The 25,289-nt window shown below is 40.6% G+C and overlaps 2 protein-coding genes across 4 annotated transcripts; one reads left to right on the plus strand and one right to left on the minus strand.

Annotated features, from left to right (window-relative positions):
- Positions 1-295: 295 nt before the first annotated feature.
- Positions 296-5,253, plus strand: orc6 (origin recognition complex, subunit 6). Its single transcript, XM_027028292.3, has 7 exons — positions 296-434; positions 654-780; positions 872-1,035; positions 1,851-1,940; positions 3,154-3,263; positions 3,752-3,838; positions 4,318-5,253. Exons 1-7 carry the CDS (start codon positions 370-372, stop codon positions 4,461-4,463), a joined length of 789 nt encoding a protein of 262 aa, XP_026884093.2. The 5' UTR covers positions 296-369; the 3' UTR covers positions 4,464-5,253.
- A 550-nt stretch (positions 5,254-5,803) lies between these two features.
- Positions 5,804-24,342, minus strand: mylk3 (myosin light chain kinase 3). 3 transcript variants are annotated; one of them, XM_027028291.3, is made up of 13 exons: positions 23,630-24,340; positions 20,964-21,060; positions 19,665-19,938; positions 17,329-17,795; positions 16,895-17,000; positions 14,468-14,561; positions 12,944-13,053; positions 12,257-12,398; positions 11,841-11,911; positions 11,054-11,182; positions 8,661-8,813; positions 6,606-6,741; positions 5,804-6,154 (listed from the first exon to the last, which is right to left on the minus strand). In XM_027028291.3, exons 1-13 carry the CDS (start codon positions 24,191-24,193, stop codon positions 6,080-6,082), a joined length of 2,418 nt encoding a protein of 805 aa, XP_026884092.2. In that variant the 5' UTR covers positions 24,194-24,340; the 3' UTR covers positions 5,804-6,079. The 3 variants fall into 3 exon arrangements, 2 of the variants coding, with proteins under 2 accessions (XP_026884092.2, XP_081562369.1); XM_081706243.1 differs by lacking the exon at positions 8,661-8,813 and having other exon boundaries at positions 23,630-24,341; XR_014119556.1 differs by lacking the exons at positions 5,804-6,154; positions 6,606-6,741 and adding an exon at positions 10,563-10,806 and having other exon boundaries at positions 8,677-8,813; positions 23,630-24,342.
- Between the last annotated feature and the right edge of the window lie 947 nt (positions 24,343-25,289).

A 25,289-nucleotide genomic window follows, 5' to 3' on the forward strand; every position in this document is an offset into this window, starting at 1 on the left:
ATATATATATATATATATATATATATATATATATATATATATATATATATATATAAAATCCCTCCATGAACGGTGTCAACACGTGCAGTATAAACAGTATATATTTTATTATGCTATAAAAAGTGTGCAAAAAACATTTTCTGAAGTTCTAGATAATTAAACGGAAACATAAAACTCGTTTTCTTCAGAGATAACGTTAACAGCTCGAGCTTCACCTATCAGAGAAGAGGAAGTGTCGTCATCAGCCCGTCCCTCCCTCGGGCTTCACCTATCAGAGAAGAGGAAGTATCTTTAGAAGTAAAATTTCCCGCGAAAAGTCTCAGCTGTTTCGGTTCATTAGCAATACGTTCGTTTCACAAAACAGTGACAATGGACAAGGAGTTATTTTGTAAGCTTGCGTCCAAAATGGGTATAAGTTCTGTTAAAGTTTTAAGGTATGTAAACGTTGTATCTATTTCTGAAGTTTTAGGGAAAGAGTATAATGTTCTATGCTGATTTGTATTTTGTGCTTTGTTCCAGCACACGAGAACTTCTGGGCTATCAGTGCTAGTCGTCCTAGCTACATTTGTCGTTTTGTATTCAAGCAGTGATGTAGCGTGAGATGAAAAGCATGTGGACACCAGTTAACTTTGTGTTCTTATCCCCAATCGCAGCCAGGCAGAGGAGTACATGCGGCTGGCACAAGTTAAATGTACCGGTCTCGGTAACGCAACGGCCACTAGCAAGGCAATTATTTGCCTCGAGTTGGCAGCAGCTTCAATGAAATTTCCATTCGACAAGGTGCAACTTCTGACGTCAGTACGATTATGCGTTTCAGTGCTCGAGATTATTAATTAAACTTTTAAATTTGTCGCTATTTTGTACTAAATAGGAGTACGCCATCAAACTCTCTGGGTTGAATAAGAAAATCTATCAAAGCAGTCTGAAGTCGTTGGAATGCATGCTCGGCCTACAGTCGCGTGTGGGCCTCGGAGACCTGGCTGTGAAGTATGGATGCACGGACGCAATCAAAATGGCCTCGCAGATCCTTCAGCGGTAAGCGTGTACATGTTAAACGAAGACTACGATTATATCTTTACGATTGCTCTTCTCGATTTTTTTTTTTAATAGTTGTATAGAGGCTGTGCCTATAGTCATTGCCCTCTGTATGAGGTTATGGTTCTCTTTTTAGAGTACGTGTTAACATGCACCTATGTTTTTTTTGTGTTTTTTTTTTTAAATCCACTTTACATTTTCAGCTTTTGTCAAACGCTTTGTCAGATGGACTGACTGGATTTTTTGTTGTAATTATGCACTGTAGTCTATGGGAACCTTACAGATGAGCTTGCCATGCTAGCTTTTTAATGCTGCTATTTGCATTATGTACTGTAGCGTTACAATAGGTTTTACGTTTATATGTTTATGGTATTTATCTGAAGCTTTTATCCAAAGCAACTTGGAATCATGGCTGAGTACAACTTGAGCAATTGAGGGTTAGGGGCTTTGCTCACGGCCCAACTCGGCAATGGTGGGGTTTGAACTGGCAACCTTTTAAATTTGAGCACCTTTCTAACCTGAGTACCTTAACTGGGCCATCACTACAAGTTTTAGACTTTACCTGTAATTATTGGCAGGTTGAGGACAGTGTGAGACCCAAATCTTTAACCTGTAGCGGTTCTGTGTCCAGGAACTTCCCACTGATAAATCTTGAGAATGACTAATGCAAACTGTACAGGACAGCAGATAGGACATGGTCTCTAGCTTTGTGTCTACAAGCTGTTTCTCATGGTGTGCGCGCGCGCGTGCTGGCTGGTGGATGTGCTTCTTGCAGGACATATAAATGATGTATGTTTTTGTTTTTGTCATGTTAGGTATGAGTCCAGTCTACCTACCGCCCAGCAGCAGGACTTGGACCTGTCTAACCCTCTCTTTACCACTGCTGCCCTGTTTATGGCCTGCAAGTGAGTCTGTTGGAGACTAGACGCATCTTGTTTTGCTAACCGATATGGTCATAAACTGCCCTTGGGCTAAATATAGAGGTGTTCTCCAACATATTAGTTTGATGCTTTAAGAGCAATGACAGCAAGGATTTATTGGCAGTAGAGCTTTGAAAAAAGTGGCTCCAGTAAATATTTTCATTTACTGTGCAGGTGGCAATTGTTGAGTCACACACCGTGACCTGCAGTACACAATTCCACTCACCCTCTCCAAGCTATTGTTTAAACCTTTAGATGTGCTGGTTATACAGATCAGAACTGCCACCTGGGGTGCTGTAGGTTCTCCTGCATTTTCCCTAATCTGATTATATCACAAGGCTTGATATGGTGTGATAATAGGCTATGCTAAGACTATGGCACTGTTGGGAGGAGAGCCCTGCTTATGGAACATGAGTCCTAAATACATACTGGTGCTGTATATGGCTTTCTCTGTTTTGGATGTGATGCATGATGAGCTCTCAGCTAATACATATTGTAGACAATATCTATATAGGCAGGATACTTGGATTATTCTAGGTAACTTAAAATTAATGTTCAAATATTGACTTGTATTGGGATGTGAGCTGTAATTTATCAGTGATTCATAATGACACAATTCCATTTCTGTGGTCACATGACAGTTCTGAACATTCAATTTTTAAACACCTGTTATCTTAAAGGTTCAAAATATCATGAATCTAAAACATGATCATTGATTAGGTTGACTGACGGCTACATTTTCTTGCACTTCAGAAAATAAATGTAGCTTGATATGCTAAAGCATATCAAGAATCATGTAATGGTTTAAGCAAATTTTAAAAGCGACTTCTTCTATTAATTCTGATTAACTTATCACCTTTCCTATTCATTTAATTAGTTCTTGTAGTTCTTAATGTATTTAGTTATTCTTAGTTCTATGGCCATGTAAAAGTTTGTCGTACAGTGCATGTATTCTTGTAATAGATGTATGGTGCCTGTAAGTCATCTAGGTTAGTATTTACTAGGTTATCTGGTATTTTAGGCTTACGATGTTACTTCTGGGCAGTGTTGTACTGTAATTTGAGTTTTGAGCTGTGTTTTAGGGGTTTACTTTTGTCTTTGAAGAAGGCTACAGTATTTGCCACTGTGTGGGTGATTTTGTTCAAATACTGTGGAGGGTGGGGGGAAAGTGACATCAGTTCTGACATTTACTTTGAAGGTGCATGAAAATCAGAGTTGACAAGAAGCTGGCATCCTCTTCTGGAACAAAGAAGGCCATCTTTGACAGGCTGTGCTCTCAGCTTCTGAATTTTGGACAGGAGATTTGCAGTGAGTGTAAACCTGAAGAATTCTGTCTTGTGAAGCAATAAAGGTTCATTCCTAGTAACCTAATGAGGTCCAGTCCTCTTAGTCAGGACCACACAGCTAAAATATGCTAATTGATTCTTAAAATGCATTTTCTAGAAATTTTATAGATCAAAGTGATTTTGCTTTGTCATGTTTTATTGCTGCTGTGGTAGGCATAGATGCAGGATAAATGTTACTTGTTTTCTGTTAAAGGTAACATGTGGACTCTTCTCAAAGGGGTTGTTTTTCACCCTTCTGGTTTGAGACCTTTGTTTAAAAAGTTTTTTATATAATATCCATGATTTAATTTTGACCATAATTCTTTGCTTCAAAGCAAATTACGGTAGGTTTTATGAAACCTGCAAGTTCTGAACATGTATAAGCAGATGGTTTTTAAATGAGATGGAAAAAACAGCCTTACACACACAAATTTACGTCTGCCGCCACTCATACCAACTCTCCTCTTGCAGGTGAAAACTCTTCTGTGAAGGGACTTGTCAAAATAGCACAGAAAAGACAGAAGACTCTCACTGAGACACTGCAAGAAATGGAGGATGGTGAAAAATGACACTGTTAATCTGAACAAAGTTTGTGTATTATGCCAGAATCAAATTACACAAATCGTGTGGTCTGATCCTGGCATTAGATGAATTTCTGTCAATTATTTGTAAGTAGTACAAAGAAATTAATATTAGCCTATGGATGCTTATGTAATGTTTTAGACCCTGTATACATATTGTGATTTAAGGCTGCATCCAAATCTAAAGAGAATTTGCGTAACTCAGTATAGATGAATCCAGTCTCAGTTTGTGGTGGTGTGTGAACACGTACTGTTATTAAAGATTTGTTGTATAGATGGTGAAAGTTCTTCACTAAAAAGTCAGGAGACACTACACCTCTGAAAGCTAAATTGTATCATCTCTGTGACATGGGTTGTCTGGTTGTATTTTGTGATTTTATCCTAACTGCAACAAGGCAGTATATTGAGCTCTGTCCCTGACTCTCATGTGATCTTGAACTGTGTCTCTACTCTCAGATGATTGGCTGCTGAAATCTCCTAAGCAACAGAAGGTGCAGCATCTAAGGGGGGAGGAGTCTGAGGATGAAAAGAAACAAAATTATGAAGAGTGGAAGCGAAAAATTCTAGAGAATGCCCTCCAAAAAAAAGCAGCCACTTCATAGGCACATGGACTTTGTTTTTATTTCCCCCACACCACCCCCTTCTTAAAGTGGTGTGTGTTTTTGTTTTGTTTTTGTGTGGCACTGTTGACTCTGGGGGTCAGGTAAAATGTATGAGAGAGCCAAACCTTTGTGTATAGATGTACAGATACTCTGGTTAATCTGCATTCATTGAAATTACTTTTAATGTGTTGGGGATGAATTGGTAGTTTATCTTGGCACTGTCTACACTTCCACAGTGTGGGCCTGAATACCTTGATTATTGTATTGTTCATGTAGGGTTGAAGTGATTCTACACTACAGGGTAAGGTGCTTTTAATCAAGCCCTTCATTACATATGGCTGTCATTTGCATTAAGTGTCTCGTGTTGGTAATGTGAGGGATTCTGTTCTTAATTACCGCAGTGCACTTCAAAGTTTCAGGCACCTACATTTCTTATGATGGTGTCTTGTGTAAAACTGCTTGAATTAATGCCTACAGCACAATTTAGTTTCCATGTTTTAATAAAAGTAAACAGTACATCAAGAATGCTTTATTACAGGTGTTTTCACACACTGATAAAACCATGCATGTAATTAACATGAACTTTTTACTATCACAGCTCAACTATTAGTAAGATTCTTAATGATAAATGAGTAATGGTGTAAAGTGGGTTAAAGGTTTTCAGTGCTCAAAATGTATAGATAGCAGTAATCACACTAATAATACTGACACCAAACCTTACTCAATGTTATGCCATGTTGGTCTGAAGTGACATTTACTGGAAAAAAAACCCCAAAAACAATTGGGTAAATCTGGAAGGTAAATATTTTGAATGACTCGTGTTCAGGTAAATGACTTTGACTTTGCTGTCAGGCAGCATGCTCCATGTTTGAAGTAATGATGTTTAAAGCAGGATTCTTGGTCATTCTTAGTATAATAACCATGTTCAGCCATGGCATTTCTGCTTTTGTGAAATAAATAAAGCAATCTCTGTTTTTCAATTGTTAAATACTAAACAGTCAAGTTGTGGGTCTTTTTAAGTATGTTTTATTACTGTTTCTATAGTGTCTTGTTAACTGTTGATGTGCAAGTCTCCCTTAAACTCATGAAATCAGTCAGTGGTTAACATAAGGACAAGTGTCCTGGAAATGCTGATTTCACTTCCTGTTGTTCAGTCAGAATGCATCACGTGGCATGTTTTGAGAAAATTCTAGTTGTTTTGGATGGTAATACTTGAAAGCAGTTACCTTTGGCTACTGTTCCAATATACAGGGGGTGCCATTTACTTCAATACATTTCACATAAAAATTACAGGTTCCAAAAGAGTCCATGTGCATTTATTGCATCAGGGACTCATGAGAGGCAGAGGTATTCTGCATATTGAGTCAAAGCAATAAAGCCAAAAGAAAAAAAAAAAAATCCTTCACAGAAGGGAGAATAACTTCAGCATGTCTCCGCACTCTGCAGTATATACAGTAGTTCCACACATTCCACAAATGGGGTTGTTTTCAGTTTGTGTCCTGGTGATTGTCCTGTAATCCTCACACATTGTCCTGTGATCCTCATGGAGACTGTCATATGAAGGTGGAGGAGAAGAACCACCACTCTGCTCTCTCAGTCCTGTGTTTACATGAGAATCATGGAGTGCTCATGGACCTGCTCTGCTGGAACAGTTTTAGTCTGTTGGCTGCCGCAACAGCATAGAAGTGTTTCTGTGAAAAACAATTAGGTTAACCGGTTAGGTTAAATGATTGATAAGGTTAAACAATTGATTTGTGACCTGGTAATCAAAGGAAACTATATTCAAGCCAACTGACTAGTAGATATATATACCCACTATATCCACACACACATAGGTTAATATACTCTAAACCTATAATCTACCTCTAGGCTAGTTCTGTGTACTTGGAATTTTAATGACTAGTGCACAATGTGTCATTTCCAGTGGCATCTTGAATGGACGACCTGGTTTCAATTTGAGTAGATTTACTAGGTAAATGTAGGTAACACCTGCCTGTGATCAGAACCAATAAAAATGATACAGCAACTTTAGCGGTGTGAGGAGTGGTGGGTTAGGTCTGCAACTTATTCCTGACTGTAAAATGTGTGGCATCTGATACAGCTGAAGCATAGGTGCACGTGATCAAGTGATGACAAAAGTACCTTCCACTGCCGCTGAGCTGCTAGGTAGCACTGCAGTTTCAGGTGCGACCTGAGACGAACTCTGCATCTCTTTGCTTTGTCCTCCAGGTTATTCAGCCAGCTGTGCTTCATGCAACCCGCCGCGCTCAGCCGACTGCTATAATAGACACCAGACACACGGGTTATTAGTGGTTATTAATGTTATTAATGTTTATTCAGCCAGCCAAGTAGGTCATTAAGTAAATGAAAGAATAAAAAATGACATTGAGGTGTTAACTAGACTACACTTCCACCAGTAGAATGTTCTCATTTCTGGTACCAATTAAAGTATGATAATCAGAGAGGGTAAGTCACTCAAGAGGCAGCCCTGTTTAATCAGCATTTTGGAAGGAGCACCAGGCTTCTCAGTGTGGACATCCTATTAGTGGTCATTAGGAAAGAGCATACATACAGGTTTAACAATGTCACATCCCCAATGTGTAAGTGTGTGCCTGAGCTTGTGTGCATGTGTTTGTGTGTATGGGTCTGTGTGTTTGAGTTTGTGTGTATGTGTTTACGTGTATAGGTTTGTGTGTGTATGGGTTTTTGTGTACCTGTTTTTGTGTTTGCGTTTGTGTGTTTGGGTTTATGTGTATGTGTTTGTGTGCATGCGTTTGTGTGTGAGCAGAAATAGCAATAAGATATTTCTGCTCACATTAAAACAAAGCTCTCACAAATCTGGCAAATAAAACGTACAAAAAAGAATGTGCTACAAACATGTTTAAAATACAAATTTTGCATATTTAAGTGACTAGAATTGTTTTAAAAAGGCAAAATCTTTATAAAATCAAAAATGCCTTTTTAGGCAGCCACCATGTCTGCTGGACTCTGGACTGTGACATGGATGGCCACAACAGGATTTACACTTCTGGTTCTGGGGATGAACTAAAATACACTCTGATCACTAAAGTACACTCTACTCTACTCATGGCCTGCTCTGCTTTTTGTTTTGTTTTTTTGGGAGGAGCAGTCTCACCAGACAACTTACTGTAACTCTTCTCCAAATTCAGCATAAATAATTGAGTGTCAGGGTGGTGATCCTCTATTGGTAAGGTTAACTCACGCACAAGGGCAAGAGTGTTCTATAAGACTACAGCTGTCCCCTTGCCATAAGTCTTCATCATATCATGAATGGTGGAGCTCTTAAAACATGAAGTGATCTCTGGCTTTTTGGTTCAATTCCAGTGTGTTGTCTGAGGTTTCCTTAGGTGAAATGGTGCTTGCTGAAATAGTTTTAAACTGTGACTAAAGTGACTAAAGACAAAAAGACTGGACAATCAGATTGCAATCAGAAAAAAATGAAAACTCTAGTCTTATTTTACATGTTTTTTTAGACAAAAACACAAATTGCAGAACTTTCATGGATAATTACCATGTATTAAATTAATGTTCACGCTGTGTTGTCCTCTGTGTGTGTGTGTGTGTGTGTGTGAGACAAGGGGTCATGTTTAGTCACCAGATAGCATTATCACCATTGCGAAAAGTGAAGAATGTTGAGTGTGGGTGCATGTTTCGTCACTAAGTGTACCCTGTCACAGATTACCAGCTCATTAGCAAGCACCCTGCAGCCCTGCCATGCTGGTCTGCCATTGTCTTACGCCAGCTGAACAGTGGGAGAGGCCACGTGCCTCACACAGGCGCACGTGGCACAGCTACAAAAGAGCACCCTTGTATTCACCAGCTGCTGCTGTTCCAGGCCCCAGCCTGTTATACCCAGCTAATTTAAACCCAGGCCTTTGGCAAATGCATCCGGATGTTTGTTGGGGGGTTAGGGGGGTGTTAATTTCCGATTTCAATGTGCTTTCCAAGGTCAGCACTCATCAGTGTGCCAGTCAGGGCAGTTCAGCGTGCCTCTCATCCAGTAGAGAGAGATACATGGTAAAGATGAGGAATTACGCTGTTTGTTTCATAACAAGAAGAAGAATGTTAATATGTGTTAATATGGAAAGGCTTGCATTACAAACAGTATAGAAAGTATACTGAGATTAATGTGAGTTATCCAAGGCTGTGGACGTGGATGGACAGAGAGAGAAGCACCATTTGGCGGGCTGGAGCAGCCTGGAGATGAAATTTTTGGCTTCCTCTGACACATTCTCAAATGCCTCAGCATCAAAGTCCCAGTTAACACGGAGGATGTGGTTCATGGTCTCTGTTTCAGTTTCGCCAAGAAATGGAGACAGGCCACTTAAACTGGAAAACACAAAGCACACAGGAAGAGCACTTTTATGTAATATCCTGTGATTAAGATTGGTCAATTTTAAAAACCGTTTTACAACCGTTTGGGAAAACCGAAGAAACAACCTTGTACCAGCCTGGTGACAAATGCTGATATGTTGCTATATGTTGGCAAACAGTTTTCAGAAACTAATTTAAAAGTAATTGTGTTGATATGCTTTGAAAATGCCTTGAAAATGGAATACTGTATATTGTTAACTTTTTATACTTTTTGGGGGAGGGAAGGTATGCTGCATATAAGTTCACATTATACGTTATGTGCTTGTGCTGTGTGTAGCCTATTCATGTGTATACACTAACATTTGGATAAAACAAAATGGAGAAAAAAGACAAAAACAGGTGGAGAAGAACCAAGAAAAGAAAACAGAATATGATAAAAACCATCCTCTTTAGTTTAGTTGTGTTTAAACAACAGGATAAAATCATCCTCTTTAGTGTAGGTGTGTTAAAAAAAAAGGAAAAAAAATATCCGCTGTCATGGTTGGCACCTACTAGTGTCCTCATGTTTTCTCTGCCTGTTTGTATTTGCTAGTGTTTAGTGTTGGTTATTATCATTACTTGCATTTTTGTTATAGCCTGCATCTCTTTTTTGTCATAGTGTGATTTTGTTTGTTTGTTTATATATTGCTGTACACTACGTGTTGGCTCACTGACCCTGGGCTCTTCTAAAACTCTGATTGTGGATTTGTCCTTAATAAATCTCGCTCTTCTCAGCGTGTGCGTCCCCCTTGTGATCGCTCCACGTTACATCCTCTTTAGTGTAGTGTGTTAAAAACAGGGTAAAATCATTCTATTTAGTGTAGTAAATATGGGCCAAAGTTAATTGTGTTTACTAACAACACATATTAATTATGAGGGCATCACCTATGTAGAACAGCGTAAATTATCACACTTGAGGGACGAGTGGTTCTCAGGCCTGAGGACTGTGTGAAGTGACATTTACTTTCCTTATCAGATGCAGAGAAACTGGTCTGCGATTTTATCTCATCAAGATTGGACTACTGCAATGGTCTTCTAACTGGATGCTCTAAGAGGTCACTAAATGTACTCCAACTTATACAGAATGCAGCAGCCAGAGTCCTAGCAAGGACTAAAAAGTTCAACTACACATTTACTGCATGTGGACTGTTCATCTGGCACTCTTCTTTACAGGTCTTACCTTTCTGTTTTATTTGCTTGCTACAGCAAAGATGATTCCATCACAGGACTGGAGCTGCCCATCGGCAACAAAACTCTGGAATAGCTGAGACTCCACCCTAGAACCACTGGAATAGCTGAAACTCCACCCTAGACCCAATGGAATAGCTGAGACTCCCACATCTACACTGACGTTGTTACTTGAATCAAACAGAATGTACTAAATCATGGACTGGTTAGTAGCTGGACTGCCCATTGGAGGATGGATTCCCTCTTGAGTCTTGGTCCTCCCAATGCTTTTTCCATACTCCCAGGGAGTTTTTCCACACCACTGTCGTCTTTGGTTTGTTCATTAGGGATCTGGACCAAGACATTTCTAAAGCTGCTTTGTGACATGTGCTGTAAATAGTGCAATATAAATAAATTTGACTTTGTTATTTAGATGATGCATCAAGTAACATATGAAAGGGCAAGGAAAGTACATTTGCTGCAGGGAAACACGTAATGTTTGTGTGCGTGCGTGTGTGTTTTGCAGGACAGGAGACACAGGTTTCAGCTATCGCTTACTTTGTTGTTGGCTCTGTGATTGGGGTTGAGTAGACATTGTGCTTTCTGAGCCTCTTAGCTTGCTGCCAGAGACTGGTGCTCTATCACTGGGGTATTACTGAGTGCTCTCAGCCTGAGCATACTCTCTGATGTCCAGCTTTTATGGGGCTTTCTATTTGCATTTCTTTTTTGATCTCTCTGACATTAGAAGTCAGAAAGAGCACGGCAATTTCCAATTCAGTGCAGTCAGGTGCTTTGTTTAGTTCTAGGAGTGAGAGACATGCCTTTATACTGCCATCAAAACATTTCTTCCCCTAGAAGCAATGACATTCTCAGGTATGTTTCTATGGGTTCTGACTCACTTTCATTGCACAGATTACTTGGAATGACCTTTATGAAACATATATTGCATATTTTAAAGTAAAGGTCAGCTTTAGGCTTAAACACTACCATTTTGAGCTGTAAGGTGAGATATTATCAATTTAATGCAACCTCTCCAAATGTAAACCTACAGCATGTACGTGATGACACCAACACTCCACATGTCTGTAGGAAATGACACAAAGTCATAGTTGACCACTTCCGGTGCCAAGAACTCAGGTGTCCCAAAGTTCACCTTCAGCTTCTCTCTGGGCCGATACCTGGAGGTCACGACAAAGAGTGGAAGTTAGACATCAGAACTCGAACCCAATCCCACTGCACTGACACACCAAAAAGCACAATGTGCATGTTGTGCTTTTGCACTGTGTATGTTTTCATACAGATAGCCTCAGTAGCTTATCATCAGCATTCTGCATAATGTATTATGGAATCCATTTTTCAAAGCCATTTTGCAGTATACACACAATGCTGTGAAGAGAAGCACATTGTGTGTGAATTTTAGCACATTTCTAAGAGGAACATAAAGCAACAGGGCCAGTGACTCAGAGCTACAGACAAACACAATGTGCATCTTACAGCTGAACTGTTCTCCACGAGCTTGGAAAAACCCAAACATCTTACACATGCTCTCTTCATGTCAGTCTTTTCTGTGACCAGTCATGTAGATGGAGATGCACTGGTGGTCATGGTTACTAAATGTAGTGTGGGGGCAGGATGATACCGCCATGTTGGTGCGATGAATCACAGTGAATTGGTTTCTCATGTAGACAAGAGGGAACTGATAGAGAGTATAATTACAGACAACTGGGGATGCTTTTCTCCCTCTTTAGTATCACAAGCCACCTGAGCTGCAATTCTAGCCATCTGTGTTTGTGAGCAGAAAATGACGAGGACTGTAGAATAGGGTTTCTCACTTACTTTCGAGCAAGTCCAAAGTCTATGATCTTGATCTGGTTTCCAGTGCTGCCAACACACAGTATGTTTTCAGGCTGTTGTAAAAATAAATAAACGTTTGTTTGTGTTATTATTGCACCTGATGCCTTTAGTTACAAACATGAACTGTAAAACTCATGTATTCAAAACGTCATGTCATACCTTGCAATATACATTATGGGGTCACTGAGTAGTGTTAACAGTACAGGGTTTACTCAACTGTGCGCACTGCCATTCTGTTCTGCACATTTTTACCAGCAGTATACGACATCTCTCTGAACCTGTACTGACAAACTCGCAGGACTTGGACTGTTCCTGTCAGCCAGGCCATTACTGAGTCATTAGTGCAGTTTTTACAGGGACACCAGGCGCTATGCACAGCTTCTCGCAGATCTTTTCACCTTCAAGTCTAAATGAAGGATGTACTGCTGGTGAAGATACTGCACCCCCTCACAGATCTGCCGCATGAACACGATGGCATCCAGCTCCGTCAGCTGGAAATGCTCGTCGACAATGCGGTTGAATAGCTCACCACCCTCCACACTACGGAAACACACAACAATGGCGGGGAGTATCTGCATCAGACCGAGCTGCGTATTTGAAATGCTGCGTGTTTTTGTCACATACAGCCAGAATCACCTCCACCTTGCAGGATGATGCAAGGGACCCGTCTTTATGGAGTAGAGCTAATCTTTTAATGCATTACTGACAAATCAGCATAAAGAGTCATAGGCAAATGTGTGTTCTCCTGTCTGGTAAACTGCAGATAAGATGAGGCAGCCTCACTCTGATGTGAAGTAGTATGTGTGGGCGTGTCTAGTTCCCGCTAGCAACGGGAGAGAAGTGAGCTGCTGAAAACAGCAAGTGAAAGGGAATTTGTCTTGCAAATGAGGCTCTAATGGATATCGCCAGATCCAGTATCAAAGACTAATGAACTAAGGTATACATGACTGTGCTGTCTGAACGACAGTAAAACTAGGCTGTATTTCTAATTCCCTAGCCCACATAGGCAATGTAATAATGTTTTTTATCCTTTTCCTTGTCTTCTCTCCCTAGTTTGCTACTTTAGGGAGGACTGTTGTACTTACTACTCCATTATGAGAACAAGGTTCGTTCGAGACTCAAATGCATCATACAGCTGAATGAGGTTGACGTGATTTATCTGGTTCATGATCCCAATCTCATTCTTTACCTCTTCCTGGAAGGGTGGGGAGAGAAAAAGAAAGGGATAAGAAAGAGAGAAAGAGAGAGAATAGGAGGGCAGAAGAGTCAACAAATGAACACCAAAGGAAATTAATCATCACATTGTAGGCTATGATCTTTGATGTCCTTAAATGCCTAAATCTTATTACTGAGGTAGTCTGATTTAAGAGCTGCATTTTCACAAACACATTTTCAAGTAAACATTCTTGAAAGAATGAGGAAAGCATGAAGACAGAATTAACAATTCTAATTTGCACTTATTCAGACCAGAGTGAATCCTAGCCCTAACCCTAACCTGGGGTGAATCACTAAAAGCAGCCCTGGTGTCACAGATTGTGACAATAAGAAGCAATAGTCACAGTTTAGCTCAAGGCTGACAGTCAAGTAAGCCCTGTAACTGCCACAATCAGCTTCTGTGGCTTGCTATCCTCTAAAAATTACCCCAGAAATCTTTTCAGTTATCAGATGCAGGGATCTTGCCTGCCTGTGCCGCTTTAGTGGACTTGCCTTATTCTCCGTGTGCTGCCAGCATGAAAGAGCCATGTACCCGTGGGCAGCGTGTAAGACATGGGCAGGGCGAACGTGTGAAAGAGAGCGCTTTTGATATGTCATCCATGTGCCCCTGCTTTTTGTCTGGAACCATCTGGGAAGCTACCAAGCCTAATTATTCTAATGCTTGATTGGAGGTCAGGCAATGGTGTTGATCTGCTGTGGTCCGTGACAGCACAGACAGCAATATAGGCTTGGGGAGCATTAGATGTCATTCAGTCATATATTGAAAGTTGAAGACGCCGGTATCAGAAAATGTAAACATACCCATTAAAAGTGTGTGCGTGTGTGTGTGTGTGTGTGTGTGTGTGTGTGTGCACTTAGGTGTATATGTGAGCACATATGTTTGTATGTATGAGAATCTTGCTGTAGGTTTTTGTGCTTGAGTGCATGAATCTTGTTTACCATTAGGCCATAAGACAATGAAAGCATTCCATTCGGTGCAGGCGATTATCTGTGTTTGTAGTAGTGTAAGTTCTCATGACTCATCACAAATCATAAATCTGTTCACAGGAACAGAACAAGGGACAGAAGGAGCAGAAGGAAAGAGAGAGAAGAGAAAATAGAGAGAGAATGGGGAGAGAAAAGAGAAGCAGAAAGAAATAAAGGCATACAGAGAGGTGGGCAGGCAAACAAAGAAAATGAGAGAGAGGTAGAAACAAGAAGAGAGGGAGAGAAACAAGCAAGAGATAGGCAGACCAACAGGCAAATACAAAGAATGAGAGCAAAAGCAGGATCTGAAGCAAGAGACAGTAGCGACATAAAAGCTACCATTAAAGAGAGTGAGAGAGAGCATGGTAACTTTGGCTGGGAGCAGAGCAGGGTTTGTGATCATGGCATTTGAGCTGTTCTTTACTCACCCTTTCTTTCATCCCTTTCACTTTTATGATCTTGGCAGCCAGAGTAATACCTGAAGATAGTTCAGCACATTTATGAACCTGGCCAAAACGCCCCCTGCAGGAACACCATAGAAAAACACACAGGACTTAACACACACCTTACAAACACAGTTTGTGTGCTTAAGAATGTATGTCTCTCTCTGTCTGACACAATATCAGTTTATATCGACTGTATGGAGTGATAATGAACTATATCAGTCTGTATTTTTAGTTGAAAGCTCCCTGTGAGTTGATTTCTCGCAGCGTAGGGCAGAGTGCCTGTGGCTAACACAGAATAAAACCCATGCAAACAGACCTGCTTAACACCTGCCCAAAATAAACTGCCCATGACAAGACAAGAACAAGCGGGTGCTTATTTGAGGCTTATGTAGTAGGGCAGTGGGGATGAATTTTTCAGCCTCAGTAGTACATGCTATCTGCTCCACCCACACATTATCACCAACACCCCTCCACCTACCATTCTTGTCCTCTACCAATGCCAACATCTGCCCCTGGATGTTGTGGTAAGTTACGTCTCGGCTGCCAGTCCTTATCGGCATTGCAATAGTGAGAGGACGCAACTAGGCAAATGCCAAGCTGAAAGTGTCTTGATGGCATTAAACTATAATTAACAGCTGAGTCCTTATCACACGGGGGGCTGGAAGGCTTTTGACAAATGGATTACACTATTGTATATGACCTTAAGAGAAATAAACTGATGACACCAGGATTACAAAACTTTACTATACATATACATGTATGTTACTATACATTTACTTATACTTTACTATACATATACATACACCTATACTTTACTATACATTTATTTATACCTATACTTTATTATACATATACTTTACTATACCATATCTATACCTGACTATACATTTACTTGTACCTATACTTTACCTACAGCTCCTAAACCAGTTTTACCTTAGTCATGGATGGCATTATTTACAACATATAGCTCAGTGATTGGTAAAGTCAGTGACAGACACAGTGCTGTGTCTAATTAATTAGTCAATGACAGATTTGTTTCTGTTCTCCAGTGTAATGTATTTAAAATAAAACAATGTCTATCCAGTTAAACAACAGAATGCCAACTTTAATTAGGTTTTTACATCTGTTTTGGATAAATCATATCAGAAGTTTTATACACAGACACCCTATTTGAGAGGACTATAACTTATGGGACATAGTTTGCAAAACTTTTACAGATAATTACTGTTTAAAGTCTTCAACCCAAGGGCAGCAGCAGAGGATGGGTATCTCTCCCAGTGACAATTCTCTAGGCCTGTAACAGTCCTGGTCGTGTCTTGGTGGGTTTGGTTTCAGTCTTACAGCGTTTAGCAAATACTCTTGTCAAAAGAGACATACAATAATGTTTGTCTTAAGGGAAATGTATACTGAGAAGGGTTCTGGACAACTGTTTAACTCAGCCAGTCAAAAACATTACACTCAAGAGACATGACAAACAAGAGACATGGACCTATGCAGTTAAGATGTTTCTGTCCTCATTTATCCTACCTTTCACTGGCACATCATCAATAAAGTATTTGCCTATCATTGAGTTTCCTGGTTCAAGCCCCGATGATACTAGAGCCATCTGCAGGCAGTAGTCCAAGACAGCAAAATAAGTGCTGCCCCCTGGGTGGAAGGGATGGCATTACACTGTCCCTAACACAGCAACACTAGCCAAACATGAATGTACGTGTGCTTTCAGGGCGGTTACTGTTACCAATGTTGGTAGCTATCACATGACAGGAAGGTTAGCTAGCTAATTGTTGAGAATTGGAATGATGACTAAATAGGGAGAAAATCAATTTGTCCTATCTGTCCAAAGAACTCTATAGGCTTTATACTGGTTTATTCTTCTCTTATAGTTTCCTTTCACACATCTATGTCTACATAGCGAGCAGTGTTCTTGATCTGTTCAACAGAAGAAAACTTCATGAGTGAAAATATTGTGTTCTGGCTGTCTTATTATTTTTAGTTGCTATATATAAAAAAGGACTATGTTTCCTATGTGGTTCATTCTATATAGATGTACATACTGACATCCTGTACGTTATCTGTACTAACCGTAGGCTGTATATACCGTCGACGGTACTAACATACAAGCTGACATTCTGTATAGTTATTACGTCATTTCAGATTCAGACTGCTGGAACAAACTACCTGCAGACAGCTATCTACATACAGCTCTGAGCATTAGGGAGATGGGTGTGAACTCACTCAGGGAAGGGAGAGGGAGACAGGTGTGAACTCACCCAGGCGGGAAGAGGGAGACAGGTGTGAACTCACCCAGGCTGGTGAGAGGAAGACGGGTGTGAACTCACCCAGGCTGGTGAGAGGAAGATGGGTGTGCACTCACCCAGGCTGGGGAGAGAGAGACGGGTGTAAACTCACCCGCCCAGCACCTCAGTGGGCTGCACTGTATAGTAGGACTCTATGGGCACCTGCTTGGCACTGACAATGCGGTGTTCAAATGGAGCAGGTTGAGGTGGGCAGTCATCTGGAGGAAAAAAAGACATAATGGAAAACCTGCCAATGATGGCAACGCACCAACTGGCAAAAGGTGTACCTTGAGAAATAGTCTGTAAACAGGTCATGACACAGAACAGTTCTTACATTAGGCCAGGAACTTTGTCAGAGTGCTACAGTGATTGCAATTACAACTGCTAGTAATAACTGAGATTGCATGAAATTACCTACTTTATTATGTGCTTCAAGGCATACAATAGCTCCCATAATAACTACTATCTACCAACTCGTCTAGATGCAGTCATTAAAAAAGAAGAAAGGAAAATAGTTTGGTTGCATGGATTAAAATCTTTACATACCAATAATCAAAAGATGTGAACTGGAACCTTTGCTCAGACTTGCTGCTTTGGGCTTTGTCCCATTGCACAATGCTGGACTCTCTGTTCCACCATCGCTGAAGGGCTCGGGGTCTTTGTGGAACAAGACATGTTTTTCCAGAACCAAGTCAGCAGACTTGGTTTCCTGGGCAACCAGTCTGGATACTGGCTCCTGCTTAGTTCCTCTTGACTGTGAAGTTGCCAGAGCACCTGACTCCTGCTGCCACATGCCAGACTCCACGTTCTTTTTGAAAGGCATGTTCTGCTTAGAGAGCCATGTTTCTTGGGGGACCTCTCTTTGACTATGCTCTCCAGACTCTTGACTTGCCATCTCATCTTCTCTCTCCATCTTCTTTCTTTGTTCTTCTACTCTGTCCTGCTTCTGTGACTCTAAGGAACCAGAAGATGGTTGTTCTCTGGCGCCAGGGTCTTCTGTGTGCTCTGACACCCTGTGTTGGTTTTGCCAGAAGCACATCATCCAAACCAATGGTTTAACAAGAACTTCAGTAATCATTATTCAACATTGTACTTATCACATATTTTTTATACTGCACATTAACTGTGTACAGAAACAACAGCTCCTTCTGTAGTGCCTCTTTAGTGTAGTTGATCATTATAATTTGACAAATTGTGAATCATATATCATTATAATGTGATAAACAGTGTCATGGTTCATTAGAATGTAATAAACTGTGAGTCATGGATCATTAGAATGTGATAAACTGGGTCGTTGATCATTAGAATGTGATAAACTGTGTCATGGATCATTTGAATGTTATAAACTGAGTCACAGATCACAGTATCATATTAACTCCTGGTAGGTTCTTTTTTACTGCCAGGTCAAACAAACCCCTGGAGAGTTAATTTTCCACTGTATATTTGATCCCAGCTACAGATAACTTCACATAACAACCTTTACTCTGCTGAGGTTTCTTTCTTGTTACAGGACAATGACAAATAGGCATGCATATTAACACCTACTGTTATCCAGCACGCCAGCAAAGGATGTCAATGCCCCATCCAGGATTCAAACCACCCGACCTTTACCGACCATTAAAAAACATCTGAACCACCTTGTCACATCTGACCACAGTGCAGGTCTCTCCAAACTGCCCAGCAAAGCACACCCTTTCTACTACAGCAACAGGGTACTAACATTTGGCAGATATCTTGACTAAATCTACATGTTTCATGAGCATGACACTTGACTCCCTGAGAACTGAACCCACAACCTTAGATGTACAAGCACCATGCTCTACCTGCTTTATCAGGAGAGGTTCTGGCATTACAAATGACTTAACCTGTTATCTGTGGGACAGAACCATCCTTTGTTGTTCTGCATCAACTAAGATTTCTGTAATATAACAATAAATACATTGCTCTAGCAATCACACTGAGAGCACCGTGTCTCTTGAAATCCTTTCATTTCAAACATGAAAAGAGTTTTGAGGTTTAATCTATAAGGTTATATGTTCACATGAAGTGGTCATCACATGGCGATGTCCTAACGATGTGTAAGAATATGTTAATTCTGGTTCTTGCTTGAGTTGTAAGAGTGTGACCCCTCAGTGACGGGATGATTTACAATAATAATCAGGATTATTTGAAAGATGTAAATTACATCTCAGTTCTCAGATGTATGATGGCTCTAATTTTACATATGAATTGCATTTGTTGCTAGTCTTGTGAGAGGGGTTATTGGGGCATATGAGTGTGTCTTGCAGATATCAGCTGCTATGTTATTAAAGTATCCCCATTTATTTGAAGACTAGGAATTGTACAGTCAGAGAGGGAAAGCAACAGGAGGCTATGTAGGGTGATTATCTGCTCTTAATGTCATTCACTGTGTTCAGTATCACATGGCTTGTGTTCACCTACTGCCTGGCCTTTTATCCTGTGATTAGTACACTGCTACATTTCTAAAAAAGATTAGAGAGGGCAAAATGCAGCTAGTTCAAAAAGACAGAGCACTTTTAAATGAAGACACTTTGTGCTGGATATGCCACAAACTGTAATACAGTGTAATTAATAATTTCATAGAGAAAAGCAGCAGTGGTATTGTTGTAAATGTACATGTACATGTAAATGTACAGCTTCTAAATATAATCAGGGAGGTATATGACATCCCCAATCTAAACGAGCTTGACTTTCAACATGAAGGAACTGATCAGTAAATGATGAGTTGAACTGATCAATAAGTGATGAGTTGAATTGAGCATGTTTGAGGAAATAGGGGAGCGGAAATTCATCACAGCAGTAGAACTTGGACTTGTGAACAGTTCCACAGGACTGCTTTTAACCAGAAGATTTAGACACACCTCTCTGGCTGGGAAGCGGTTGTCATGGTGATGATCACTGATGGCGGCACTTCCTGAAATTGGGTCATCTTGGGCTCGTGCTGACTCTGGGGATCGAAAGCCTGAGCTTGTCCGGGCTCTCTGCTCTTAAGTGTCACTTCCTTAACTCTGCGCTGGGATTTGCCTGCAGCTACGTCGCCTACGCCAGGGGGTCGCATGGCCTCTCCTGGCCCAGCTAGGGTGAGGTGGCCTGGGGCAGAACATGTGATTATCTCTTCCTGATGCTCCAACAGCACTGGGAGAAGAAAGGAAGCCTGGAGGTCAGGAACACACTGGAAGAATCGTGGCACTCAATTAACCGAGTTTATTTACATTTATGACAATTAGCTGACACTTTTACCCCCCAAAAAACTTACAATTATGACTGAATAAAATTTGAACAATGGAGGGTTAAGGGTCCTGCTCAAGATCCAAACAGTGGCAAATTGACAGGGGTAGGGCTTGAACTGGCCACCTTCTGCTTACTAGCCAAGTACCTAAACCACAGAGGTGCTGCTACCTATGAAAGCTGCTTTGATACCTGGCATGCATGGTAGCATCCAACAAGTTTAAAGCCAAAACTGGCAACACTTATTAGTATTTCAGTAGCAGTGGAGCTCATGCTTCCTTCTCTCTCTAAGCAGTTTCATAGTCATCTGTCCATTAGATTGGCTATGGTTCAGGGAAACAATCATGTGACAAAATCAAAATATGCTATTGTACAAGGCTACGTATAGCAGTTCACAAGTAAGCACTGAGCACATTTACACATTTCTGTATTTTTCTTCTGCCAACACCAGTTGTAGCCAATTTTTCCTGCTGTGGGTCTCCCATGTCACACGATCATGTCCAATCCCGGAGTTAATGGCTTGCTCATTCCTCCAACCGCCTGTGATCATTTCACATCTATTCTGTTTGCTGCCCACGCGAGATCATAGGGCAGCTCGGTGGAGGAGAGCACCAGCTGCTCAGTTCTGTCTACTTGACCATGGAAGAAGGTAGCACATTACTCTGTCTTGACAAGGAGACAATCTACTCTATTCTTTCAACCCAGTGAGAGCATAGGCGATTTTATTCACGTGAACACCTGGCAACTACAGACTGCAGCTACATCACTGAAGAACCCAGCAAGCCCCAGCACAGACATCTTCATTTCATCACTTAAATTGCTTGTAGCCATCCAAAACTGCCCTGCCTATTACGCATATTTTTGGCACATAACTATTTCTACAAAAGCAGCATATGCCTCTGAGAACATTGACAGAGGCACTGAGGTCCTACCTGCAGTGGCTTCATCATTTATCTCCCCTGGAGTTTGAGTTCCTTTATGGCACCAGACAGCTTTGCCCTTTCCTGTGCATTCGTCTGAGCAGTTTATCTGACAAAGGACCAACAGATGTATCACGGTTACATCTGTATGACCTGCAGAGTATGTGGCAGTATTCCTGATCTTAAATAATGGTAAACAAAATGCAGAACATTAAATAATGGTGAACAAATATATACATATATACATAGAGAGAGAGAGAAAGAAAGAGAGATAGTACTGTGTAAAAGTACTAGAAGAGTACAAGAGTTGTTCTTTTAGCATTAGTAATGACCATATATAATTATTTCTCAGCCTTTTATTAGGATACAACTAGGAAATTTGTATGCAGTATTAATAAAAAAATTAAAAAAACCCAGAATAAACAGCTTCTAGTCTACAGTTTTTAGTGTGAGCTCCCCTTACACTTGAGCAATAGCAGGAAAAGCCTGAATCTAAAGAACTCTGGGAAGTGCTGAGAGGAGTCTGGTATAAGACACCAGAAGATGACTTCCAAAAATTCAGGACAGTCTCCCCAGGAGTTCAGGAAGTGCTTAGTGCCAAGGGAGGTCACACTAAATCCTGACATATGCTTGTAGACATAATTTTGTTCAGAAATTGTTTTTTTGTTTACATATTTACCGTATTTTTTGTTTGTATCTTAATAATTATATATGATCACTATTGTGACACAGGCGGCACAGAGGCAAGATCGAGCCAAGGTGCTCTTTATCTCTTTATTGTGACAAAACCACAATAAATATAAGGCACTACTTGTTCCAACACTCTGCGTTGCGACGTACAGGGTGGAGGTGAGTAGTCTGGCATTCTATTAATGTGCAACGCTTTCTCTAGGGAACTGTGGGTTTAAGTATAGAGAGAAAACAAGGGACAGGTGAAGGTGATTAGTAGGCAGGAGATCAGGAACGAGGCTGGTATGTAGTGCGATCCCTAGCAGGAGTGGGCAAGTCCTTCCTTCTGGATGACCAGCCAACTGTGACAATTATAGAATTGTTAAAAACAACAAATCTAATGGTGGCATAAGACTTATGCAAAGTACAGAGTATAGATTGTTATAGTGTAGATTGTTATACACACACACACTATTATACTGACACGAAGTGGCCTGTTTCACAGATTCTATACTGAATCTATTTCAAACATGGACGCCTGTGGGTGACCTGCTCTATTTGGTATATATTGGTTCTACAAAGCAATTTGTTTCTTAATCTCATGTATGCTGAGCTTTATAGAAAAAAATGTAAACATAATAAACAAGTGTCACTTTCATAAGTATTGTTTGCTACTATTTGGTGGTAAAAATGACTTATTGATCCTTTAATAAAAGTGGTTGAGGCAAACATGAGTGGTTGTCATGTGGGTGCAAAAATGTTAAACCCAGTGTTCAAATCTGCAGGGAAATGTGGAACAGCTGGTTTTAGAAGCTAAATAAATAAATAAAAATCAAGGTAGTAATTTGTCATTGTGGCTGACTCCTTGCAAGCCTTTTGAAATGCCTGGATCAGACTGAACAGAGCCTTTTAGTCATCTCTGAGAACTGAAAATTACATGGTGTCACAAAGATCCAAGTCACATTTGGCAATTATGTTTTGCTAAATGATTCCATTCACATTTTTGCAGAATAAGTTTTATTTTCTACTGAGTGTTTATACTGCTTAGGGTCTGGCTTGTCACACACTCCATTTAACAATGCAGTTTGAAAAGATTGGGCGATCAAAGTGAGGCATCCCTGTTTACCACTTCTATCTGCTCAACCAAAAGGCCAGCAGTAATCAGATCTGCCCATGGAGAGGGACTTTAATACTCACACATTTTTTACTTCTCTAAAATCCCTTCAGGATGAAGAAAGTGGTCATCTTTCTAAAACTGACCCAGGTCTACCTTTCCTTTACCCAAATACAGTCCTCATCTATCTAACCAGCAACCACAAACCTGGTCTCAGATCAGCACTACTGTGTTTTTTGTTGTGTCACATTATTGCTATATTCATGCTCATGTGAAAGCATTAGCTTTGCTTTTGTTTGGGGGTAGCAAATTATTGTATTTTTTATTTTATTTATTTATTTTTTTTGCACCATTACATACACCATACTAGAGCTGTCTAGAGTAAGCATCTAAGCATATGTAATAAACCCTACACCAGATTACCATATATCACACAGACCTGAGTTTGATTTGATTTGGTTACATAAGAGTTGGACAAACTTAGGTACAGCTGTAATAATGTAGTCATTCAGCACACCAAACAGCGTATCACCAGATGGGCCTATCCAGCCTCTCTGCACTCAGAACAGCAACCAATGAGCCATGTTAATTTGGCCACAAGACTTTAAACTCAAAGTTCAGAAGTCCGATTAAAAACTGAATATGCTAGAATGTCTATTATACTGAAGAATGAATAAAAAAAAACCTAATCTTTTTGAAAACTTTTTTTCAAATATATCACATGTAATTTCCTTCTAAAAGGCACTGACAGTCAAACAGCTCAGACCACAAACCAGTATTACGCAGCATTACCCTCAGTTTTGGAAAGGGGGTTGTCAACCACAATAACTCAAGCATTAATATTACACAATGTGTAAGCCACACAAAGTCACCATATGACCAGAAATTCACTGACCTCTTCCTCCTCCACCACATCTAGAAGGCCTTGCTTCTTCCACAGCACCATGCCACTAAGAATGAATTCCATGATTTTGGAGCTGCGAAAGGTGTCTTCCATGTGCCCAAATGCTTTCTCCAGCCTGGACACGGAGTTGTCAGTGTGCTCCAGCTCCTTGCTCTGCAGCTGACCTTCTCGCTGCTGACTCTTCAGCAGCGTAACCATCTCACTGCACAGGGCTCGAACCTCTGTGCACACTGCTGGGTCATCTCGTCCCTGTCCTGTGTCTTCATGAGTAGATTTTACAGTATGCTGTCCTAACACATCCTGTCTGAGTTGTGCCAGGCTTTGATCCAAAGCACCCAATCCCTGACACACCGAATCCAGCTTCTGGAACATGGCTGTCTGCATGCTCACCACCTGGTCCACCCTGCCCTCCAGGAGGCTCAGCTTTTCCTCCACGGTGCCCAGAAGCTTCGGACTGACCTTCTTTGGTCTCTCTGATGCAGCCCTGGCATTGTCCAGTTTTGCCCCCTCGTACATCTTGGCGATGCAGGTGGCCAGAGTGGCCTGTTTACTCATGACTGGAGTGGTACACTGTCAGGACGCTGGTGCATGGATGAGACAATGGAAAAGGAAACAGCTCCGAGTCCTTGGGTTTACGGTGAGCAGGACAAGCAGGTCAACTATTTTGGTCCTTCCGATCTCACTTCTCCCCTGGGTCTTTATGAGGTTCCCAACTCCTCCCCCCAATCAAAACAAGTTCAACCACACTGTGGTCAGTATGTGCTATAAACATGACACCACTTAAATAATCACCCCCATTCTGGCATCTTATCTTGGCACTTCTATTTTTCCGTCCCCCCTCTTGTGCTCCCACCCCCCCCCCCCACTTTTCTCACAAGCTTGCTCTGGCCCAGAGAAGCTGTCAAATTTCCAGTACTCCTAGTTTTGATTGGACTGCAGTGTAAGGAACGATTACCTCCCATAAATATCATTATGCACAGCTCTTTGGCTTATTGGGAGAGGATTTACAGCTAGAATATCACAGTCTGTTATACCAGAAGCCTGTTTCTGTAATAGTGTATGGTGCAGTCAATGAATACGTGGACAATGACACTTTTGTTATTTCGGTTGTACATTTGGTTGTGAAATTAAAGAATGATTAGTTTATCAACTTTAATTTGAGAATACTTTCATCTTTACTGAGTGACCCACACAGAAATAGAGCATTAAATAATTACATTTACATTTACATTTACATTTACGGCATTTAGCAGATGCTCTAATCCAGAGTGACTTACAAAAGTGCTTTGTCATTTACTCATAGAATACATCCTAGCCAGTACAGCAGGTTAGAGTCCAATATACCAATTAAGTAGAATAGTGTTGAAATACAGGTATCACAACTGATGCCTAGAAGTACAAAATACATTAGGTAAGTGTAATAAACAATAAGTGCTAGAGTTTGTTAAACAACATCAGTGTAATAAACAATACCCTACAATAATTATTAATTTAGTTAGTCAATATGGGAGCAAGGTCAGTTGAACTTTATTTAAGATAATAGTTAAACAGATTAAGGTAATATGTTCAAATTATAGTCCACTGAAATGTTAAAAGGGCTATGATTCCTATATGATTCACTCAATATACAATACTGCATATCTAATTAAAG

Source organism: Electrophorus electricus, chromosome 23 (genome assembly GCF_041902795.1).
Source record: "Electrophorus electricus isolate QZ-2024a chromosome 23, ASM4190279v1, whole genome shotgun sequence".
Taxonomy (NCBI): Eukaryota; Metazoa; Chordata; class Actinopteri; order Gymnotiformes; family Gymnotidae; genus Electrophorus; species Electrophorus electricus.

Excerpts from the sequence above, each read along its gene's own strand:
- mylk3 (XM_027028291.3), bottom strand. The coding sequence starts at position 24,193 with ATGAGTAAACAGGCCACTCTGGCCACCTGCATCGCCAAGATGTACGAG. Across the intron at positions 17,001-17,328 it reads TTCACATCTTTTGATTATTG|ATGACTGCCCACCTCAACCT; the intron begins GTATGTAAAGAT and ends TTTTTCCTCCAG. Across the intron at positions 8,814-11,053 it reads GGTGTCATCACGTACATGCT|TTTAAGTGGCCTGTCTCCAT; the intron begins GTAGGTTTACAT and ends TGTGTTTTCCAG.
- orc6 (XM_027028292.3), top strand. The coding sequence starts at position 370 with ATGGACAAGGAGTTATTTTGTAAGCTTGCGTCCAAAATGGGTATAAGT. Across the intron at positions 435-653 it reads AGTTCTGTTAAAGTTTTAAG|CCAGGCAGAGGAGTACATGC; the intron begins GTATGTAAACGT and ends CCCCAATCGCAG. Across the intron at positions 781-871 it reads TGAAATTTCCATTCGACAAG|GAGTACGCCATCAAACTCTC; the intron begins GTGCAACTTCTG and ends TGTACTAAATAG.